Source organism: Glycine max, chromosome 18 (genome assembly GCF_000004515.6).
Source record: "Glycine max cultivar Williams 82 chromosome 18, Glycine_max_v4.0, whole genome shotgun sequence".
In the NCBI taxonomy this organism is placed as follows: domain Eukaryota; kingdom Viridiplantae; phylum Streptophyta; class Magnoliopsida; order Fabales; family Fabaceae; genus Glycine; species Glycine max.
The window spans coordinates 42378775-42386992 of record NC_038254.2 but is presented as its reverse complement, the minus strand read 5'-3'; the positions used below and the strand labels follow the sequence as shown (position 1 = coordinate 42386992).

The 8218-nt window shown below is 37.3% G+C and overlaps 2 protein-coding genes across 5 annotated transcripts; both read left to right on the top strand.

Moving 5' to 3' along the window:
- The first annotated feature begins 816 nt into the window (after nt 1-816).
- LOC121172605 (U-box domain-containing protein 13) lies at nt 817-7754 on the top strand. Of its 4 annotated transcripts, none has more exons than XM_041011901.1 (5): nt 827-1175; nt 1845-1961; nt 2750-3202; nt 4750-5029; nt 6609-7754. In XM_041011901.1, the coding sequence occupies exons 1-5, from the start codon at nt 906-908 to the stop codon at nt 6617-6619; spliced, it is 1131 nt and encodes a 376-aa protein (XP_040867835.1). In that variant the 5' UTR covers nt 827-905; the 3' UTR covers nt 6620-7754. The 4 variants fall into 4 exon arrangements, with proteins under 4 accessions (XP_025982717.1, XP_025982716.1, XP_040867835.1 ...); XM_026126933.2 differs by having other exon boundaries at nt 830-1184; XM_026126932.2 differs by having other exon boundaries at nt 817-1175; nt 4750-7754.
- Nucleotides 6650-7360, top strand: LOC100817998 (U-box domain-containing protein 13). Its single transcript, XM_041011814.1, has one exon. It carries the CDS (start codon nt 6650-6652, stop codon nt 7358-7360), a length of 711 nt encoding a protein of 236 aa, XP_040867748.1.
- Nucleotides 7755-8218: the final 464 nt, after the last annotated feature.

The window sequence follows — 8218 nt, the reverse complement described above, 5'->3', positions numbered from 1 at the left end:
AATGAGTCAAAAGCCCAATTTTCTAGTAAACAAAAACATGTGGATAAACTTTCTGCACTCCCATTATTATTTTCTGTACTTCCCATTATATAATGAAAGGTCTATTATGAAATGCAATTAACCCTAAAAGAAGTACATGAAGCAAGCACGTGGATCCGGGCAAATTAGGCCCAAATAGAAAGCTTTCAGTAGTTTGAGAATAATCAAAAACCCTAATCCCCAATATATATAACCCTCTTTTCTTGTTGCACTATGCATCTTCCTGCTGCGCCTCTTCCTCTTCCTCTTCGATCATCACTGCTTCACGATGTCGCTGAAGTTTGACCCCTCCCAAGTCGTCAACATCTTCGTCCACGCTATTGGTGACAAGGTTGGCGCGACGAGTTCCCTCGTAGTGCAGCGATGGCAATGACAACAGCTTGCAGTGTGGCACTGGTCGAGTCGAGCGTGAAGATGAAGAGAAGGGAAGAGAGTCTTGAGTTGTCAAGCATGAAGATGAGCGTGAAGAAGAGAAGTGGTTGAGGTTTTAGGGTTGATTCAAAACAATGTCATTCTCCAATGTGATAATTTTTTTTAACGTGCACAATCCAATTCGGGTTTTTATAACCGGTTGGATCGACGAGTTTTAAGAAAATCGGTCGAATTTGACTTGATCATCCCAGATCACATGCATAAGCAGTCCAATCACGAAACCAACCCAATTATGCTATCTGATCCGTTAGATTGGTCCGACCAGCTGAGTCAAATCGGGTTTTGTATGTTTTGGTAAAAAAAAAATTCTTGTGTTGTGAAAAAAAAAAATCGAGCCAACACCACCCACGTGATTGTGGGACCCAACAACACAAAGCCTTCTCTTATTTTCGGTGTTCTCGCTTCGCTCCTTCTACTATCTTTAATTTTTATCCATGGCGGAACCGGAAGCGGAGTCTTTTCGGATGCTCCGGAACCTGACCCGAATCGTGATCCAAATCTCCACCCTCTCCTCCGCCGCATCCTTTGTGCCCATCCTCAAGCCCCAATGCTGCGACCTCGCTCGCCGAATAAGGTTCCTCGCTGCCCTCTTCCAGGAACTGCACGACGACATCGTTTCGAGCCGCGCGGTTCACTTCCTCGCGCTCGAAGACGCGCTCTTCAAGGCCATGGAACTGCTCCGATTCGCCACACGCGCCAGCCAGGTCTTCACGGTGTGTCGTTTTACATTGAAACGACGAGCTTCATATAAAAATAGCATTGCTTGGCTTAACAACACTGTCTTTTTCTTATCGGCGATTGTCAGTAGTTAGCTTTTTTTATTTGTAAATTTTAATGGTTAGTCTGTTATTTATTTGTTTGCGGTAGATTTGAATACGACCTATTTCTCCCTCTATTCACCCTTTACCACCCCGTCAACCTTATATCTCCGTTAGTAGTTAGGTTAACACAGTCTTTTTAACACACTTGGTTAAAATTGATGAGAAATTACTAAATAAGAAATGTTAGCAACACACATTCTGACACATCTTTCTTTTTGTTTGTAAATTATCAAATATTAGCTGAAATTTATTGAAAACTACACAATTTTTGTTGGTCTCATTATTTATTTAAAGAGTTTATCTTGATTTTATAGTTTTCTGTTTGAAGGAGTGTGTATCTTACAAAATTTCGTGGACTCTACCTCTTATTTAACGAGTCTCATTGTCTCACTTGTAATTTTGTAGTTAAAAAAAAAAATTAACCAATATTAGAGAATGTGTTAGAAAGTGTGTTACTGGCACTCCTTTTGCTCGTTTATGTTTGTTTTTGTAATGTTGTAAATTTGGATTTAATTTTGTGTTTGGTTCTGTGGATGTTGCTTGCAATTGCAGATACTGGATAGAGAGCAAGTTATGTTCGGATTCACTGATGTTGCTGTTCGGTTTGAACATGCATTAAGCATGATCTCCTTTGGCGAGCTTGATGTTTCTGAAGAAATTAAGGAGCAGGTGAATAATGTCTGTGAAGGACATGTTTTTGGATTGAGAACTTGATACTTCTACAGCAATGAGAATGTTAATTGTTTGTAATTTTGTGAAGGAGATTGAGTACATTCTAAATGTTCAGAAATAAGCTTGTTGATACGGTTTTTCTTATGCTATGAAGAATTGCTAATTGCTAAGAATGTGGTCATGTTTGGGACCAAACGCGCTAACTTAGCGCATTTAGTTCAACTTTTTGTTTTTTTTTGCTTATTTTTATCAGCTTAGGGAGAACTTATAAAAATGAGCTATTATTTGCTCAGAAACAATCGTTTTCAATATGCACTTGCTTAAGTGTTTTTTGTGTGTTTGGAATGAAATCATCAATGCAGGTCACTGCCTTTTCACCATGTTGAAGCACCAAAATACATGGATGTGGATTGTGGATCCCATTGAATCTGTCGCAGAATCATACATGCATTCACTCAATAAGAACTTATCACATTAGAACTTGTAGCTTGTTTTGATAAGCTTCACTAAAGAATTTATTGGAATAAGCTAAAAAGAGCTAACAGAAAAGTCATAAGCTACTTCAATAAACCTAATTAAATACTTGTTAAGTGTTTATATGATAAGATAAGCCCAAATAAGCTTTGTAATAAATCTTCCAAACATCCTCTAAGAAATGTCGTTTTCCTCGGTGTATTGGTCTTTACTTGTAGTGAGTTCATTAATTTCTCATTTGTCTGTGACTATGTCTTTTCGTTCTGTTTTAATTTTAAGGTCTTATTTTTCTGCTCCTGTTGTCATTTCAGGTTGCACTTGTGATCACTCAGTTTAGAAGAGCCAAAGCGCAGTTTGATCCGCCTGGTTTTCAGCTTTACGAGCATCTGTTGTTTGTTTACAACCAGAGCTATGATGTGAATACTGAAACTGCTGAACTACGTGTAATCTGTGAAAAGCTACAATTTCTCAATGTGGATGACATCAAGCAAGAGTCACTTGCTCTGCAAAAGATGGTTGTAGACAAGGGTGGCTATTCTCAGAAAAACATACATGATATGTCATTAGTAGTGCTGAAAAAAATTCAAGATTTCTTGGTGATGGAATCTGGAAACAATATTGTGTCACCAAGTGAGGATTTCTCTCATCATACTGATGAGCCATATCTAAAACTATGCCCACAATCACTGGTTATACCTGATGAGTTTCGCTGCCCAATATCTCTAGAGCTAATGAAAGATCCTGTTATCATTTGCACAGGGCAGGTTTGTATATCACTTTTTTTAATTGTCTTTATGTATGATAAGAGTTTAGAAGTTATTATGCAAAAATAGAAACCAAAGTTGCTCCTTTAATGTCTCCTTCACATTCATTTATCATATGATTTATAGTTGTTAGTTGAGTTTCCCTACATGGTAACCTATGAACACTTTTTGGTTTTGTTCTTTTTTATATCATTATTCAATGATGTGATCCTTATTATTAGACTTTTGTAAAACAGATAGTGTGTGTTTGGTTAAGCGTTGAAACCACGTTCAACGGAAAAAAACACGTGTTCCAATGCACAAAACCAAAAGCAATGTGAGGGAAGCTTTTTCTTAACGCCAGTTGCGTTGAGCGAAATGCATATGCAAACATAGCTTTAGTAACTAAGAATATTACATGGTTTTTAGTCCTGTGTGAAAAAGGGGGAAAGAGACCATGAAAGACATTGGAGGAAGTTGTTAGGAGGGATCTCATGGTAAATAATATCTAAAGATTTGGTCTTTAACTGAGTTGAATAATGTCATATAATCCATGTAACAGACCTCACCTAGTGGAATAAGGCTTTTGTCATTGTTGTAATCAGTAACCAAGAATGATGCTCTGTACAAAATAGAAGGGCAGTGGAGAACATAGCTCATGGAAAAAAAGTGATGGGAAATTCAAGCACTTTAGGTCAAGGAATAATGTACTCTAAGAACTGTGAATGAAATGAACTGCAAAGAAAAAAAAAAAGAAAAATTGTTCACCTATATTTGAGGGTTATCTACTACTAACCTTGTATTTTATAATTGTTGAAAAGGAGCCTTCATACAGTCATACAAAGTTGTTTAGTTCTTGGCTTTATTCATTTATTGCTATATTATTTACTTGGTAATATATTTGATATTTATGTACAAAATATTTTGAGTCCTGCTGAAAAATGATTTCTTCCCCAGTGCCCCCTGTCCCCCCGGTTTAGTGTGAGCTCTATGAATTCAATGCTGTTCACAGGTGTAAACACTGCATTCAAAATTTTGATGAGAAGAATAAATAAATAAGTTTGTGTTCTCTGCAGTATTATACAGTTATCTACCATTGTTAAGTTTAAACTTCATGGAGTTGTTACATGCTATATAATGTTGGATTCTTGAGAAAGTAATGCTAGTCAAGCTTTAAACTCATTTCCCATCCTCCTGCAGGCCATTGGATCTTTTTGAGTATTTTCACATCATATATGGTACAGGATCCAATGGCTGAGAAGAGTGTGACTTTTGGGGTGGTGATGGTGGTAAGTTTGGTCAGTGGCAGAGCTAGCCATTAATATGATCATGGTTTTGACTGGGGGTTTCGGATGCATAAAGAAAAAAAAAACTATATAAGAAATAGTGGGCTTTTAAAAAATTAAAGAAAAGGCTCCACCCCTAGTCTTGGTCTTGGGTAAGTTAATAGCAATACTCTTTAAAAACTAGAAGTATACTAGTATAGAGAATATGGACTAGTAAGATATTATTTAGAATTCATTCACATTTAGAAACTTGTAATTCTGTTATATTGACTCTTTTTGCAGACATATGATCGATCTTGCATAAAGAAATGGCTTGAAGCAGGGCATAGAACATGTCCCATGACTCAACAGATTCTTTCCACCTCCATCCTCATACCCAACCATGCTTTATATGGCCTGATATCAAGTTGGTGTGAGGCAAATGGAGTGGAACCGCCTAAAAGGTCAGGAAATTTATGGCTCTGTAAGACAACATCAGATGGCTCTTCTGAATTCATAGATCTTGATATCTTAGTGAGCAAACTTTCTTCCAATGATATCGAGGAACTTCGATGTGCAGTAGGTGAGCATTGTATCAAAATCGAACACATTTCTTCACTTCCTCTGTCTTTCTCTCTCTCTCTCTAACACACACACACACATACACAAAAAAAACAATATTGTGGAAGACAGTTTAGAATTGTTGGTGATGCCCATCAAATTTTGTTTGGTTAATTAGTGGTAGAAATAGGTATATGGAAGGATGAAGGGTTATTGTTTGTAGTTATTAAAAGCCTTAACAGCAGGAGGCATTTGCAAACAATATATTGATTATTGTGGTAATAATGTGGTTTAATGGGTAGGATTGCTAGCTGTTTGGGTTCTGGGAACAGAACTTATGACATTAGTAATTTTTACTTTTTTAGATTGGTGGGTTTAGGGAAAATCAGGGTCAAGTCAACTAAAGATTTGAGGGGACAGTTTTTTGATGATGCAAACCAATGAAATTTGATGAAAATGTGAAGCAGAAGATAAGATGAAGAAAATAAACCATGACATCAAAGCTAGACTAATAGGATTTGCATGCAGGATAAGAGTTTGAAATAAATAATCAATAGGATTGCATTATGCTGCTATTCCTTCTCTGGGAAAGAAAGTATTACTATGTCTTAAACAGACCTATATTTTGTTCTGCCTTAAGTAGAAATAACTGAATAAGTCATAAATCATATTTCTTTTAGGATTTTGACTATACTAATACTTATTGTTACCATAAAATAATTATGATTGGTATGGTCTTTGCAATATTGAGGGCGAGCCCTGGTGCAGCGGTAAAGTTGTGCCTTGGTGACTTGTTGGTCATGGGTTCGAATCCGGAAACAGCCTCTTTGCATATGCAAGGGTAAGACTGCGTACAACATCCCTCCCCCATACCTTCGCATAGCGAAGAGCCTCTGGGCAATGGGGTACGAAGTTTTTTATGGTCTTTGCAATATTACAATCACCCCTCGCTCAAATCTAAGCCAAAACATTAAGCTGATTTGATCTTAAAGGCTCATGCTTTCCTGTGTTCAGTAATCCTCTGAGCACTGGACAAAACTTTGGTACTGTGAAATTACTGCTGCTGTAAAGTGTAGTATTAAAAATAATCCTCATATTTCAAAAGTTCTACTAAAATGACAAAAGGTAAATGAAGGATAAAGAAATACTGGGCTATAATACAAAACTTTGGCTTTTGTTTTCTTAGTCCTAGCTTCCTTATTTTTCCTGTGGTTTTAACACTTCTACAAACTACAAAGGACAATGTTTTCTTTTCTTTTTTTCTTGTGTGTGCATGCAGGGATTATTTTATTTAAAAACAATTTATTTTCTGCTTTTGTTCATAAGCATGATTTAATGTTAGATTGTACCATTCTCAAAATTGCTAAGCTTTTCTCCATAGTTCCAAGTATGATGGCACCTACAACTGGTGGCCTGGTGAACTCCATTGTGGGTTTAATGCAGAGACAGGTTCAAATGTTTCTCTGTTTTCAAAGAAATTTCACTTTGCTTGTTGACATCTTTTTAGTTTGAGAACAATGCTTGTTTAGGGATCTCTCAAATCACCAGCCTTGTATTTCCTTTGGATTATATACATTGCCTTTATCCTCATTTTAATGCAGGGGAGCTCTGACTTCTTGCCAAGCAAAATAGTCAAAATCGAATGCTGATTGCTGAAGCGGGTGCTATACCCCACCTTGTTGATCTCCTCTATGCACCTGATGCTGGCACCCAAGAGCATGTAGTTACTGCTCTCCTGAACTTGTCTATCAATGTGGATAATAAAGAGCGCATCATGGCTTCAGAGGCTGTGCCAGGCATCCTTCATGTGCTAGAAAATGGTAGTATGGAAGCTCAGGAAAATGCAGCAGCCACCTTTTTCAGCCTCTCTGGGGTGGATGAGAACAGAGTGGCAATTGGTGCGTCTGGAGCAATCCCAGCATTAGTTACTCTATTTTGTGAGGGAAGTCAAAGAGGGAAGGTGGATGCCGCAAAAGCACTATTCAATCTGTGTTTATCCCAAGGGAACAAAGGACGAGCAATTAGGGCTGGTATTGTCCCTAAGTTGATAGAAATGCTAACAGAACCTGATGGGGATATGAGGGATGAGGCAATGACAATAATGGCTGTAGTGGCTAACCATTCTGATGGACAAGCAGCAATTGGATCTATGAATGTTGTATCCACTTTGGTGGAATTAGTCAGTAACAGATCTCCTGGGAACAAAGAGAATGCAACTTCAGTGTTGCTTCTCCTATGTAATGGAGACCCTTTTTATTTGTCCATTGTCAGTTCACTTGGGTTGGTCAATCCTCTCTTGGACCTGGCAGGAAATGGTTCAGAAGGGCCAAGCGGAAAGCTTCCCAGCTTCTAGAGTTGATAGGAAACCATTGAGACTATACTTGGAAAACTGCCAGCTAGATTTTAGGTGCATCTGTTGCTATTTTATGTTACAGCAGATGGCAAAGATAGTGATTGTAGATGTGATTTATACAATAGGTTACTATAATATAGGATCCCCAATATTTCCTTTTCATTTTTTAGTTTAAAGGAAATTTCCATTTTACTCTACCAATCAATCATTTAGTTGAATTGAATCACTTGTGCTGTAGAGCTTGTAGGAAGGGTTAAGGTGGCTGTTAAACACATAGTAGAAATACAGATATTTGTAATCAGAAGAAAAAATTGTAAACTTCTTCATCCCAAACTCCTACTGACTTAATGGCATTTTGTTTTTTTGAAATGAAATGTCTTCAACAGTTGTTTAAGCCTAATGTTTCAGTCTCACTTGTGATCAAGATTCTTGTCTTTCGGTGGTGAGTCTCAATCACATATCTTGGACCAAAAGGCTACAATATTATTATATTATGTTTCCCTTTCTTTGTGGGAGTGGCAAGTTTTTTCATGCAGGTCATCTCAAGAAAGAGACAGGTCTCGATGCCGATTTCCACAAAGATATAATAAAAATCATTGTTGGTAATGGGGGCATGGTTACGTGATTCATTATTCCTGGTTAGGATACCTGAATAACACTCTTTTCTTGTTTCGGCTGATGACATTATTATTCTTACAAAAAATGTATTTAAGAAAATAAAAGGGCTACGATGTCGAAATTTCAAAAAGGCAGCTATTGCGTAATGTCAAATAACACTTTCATATTTGCGATGCTAGGGACCGTGAAGGATCCTGTGTACTAAAACATTATCATGAAAAACAGTTAACCAAGTGGGTA

What these genes read in the sequence shown, in the direction of transcription:
- LOC121172605 (XM_026126931.2), top strand. Translation starts at nt 906, where the DNA reads ATGGCGGAACCGGAAGCGGAGTCTTTTCGGATGCTCCGGAACCTGACC. An exon ending in GCGCCAGCCAGGTCTTCACG is followed by an intron (nt 1,185 to 1,844) that starts GTGTGTCGTTTT and finishes TTGCAATTGCAG; the next exon opens with ATACTGGATAGAGAGCAAGT. An exon ending in TTATCATTTGCACAGGGCAG is followed by an intron (nt 3,203 to 4,749) that starts GTTTGTATATCA and finishes CTCTTTTTGCAG; the next exon opens with ACATATGATCGATCTTGCAT.
- LOC100817998 (XM_041011814.1), top strand. Translation starts at nt 6,650, where the DNA reads ATGCTGATTGCTGAAGCGGGTGCTATACCCCACCTTGTTGATCTCCTC.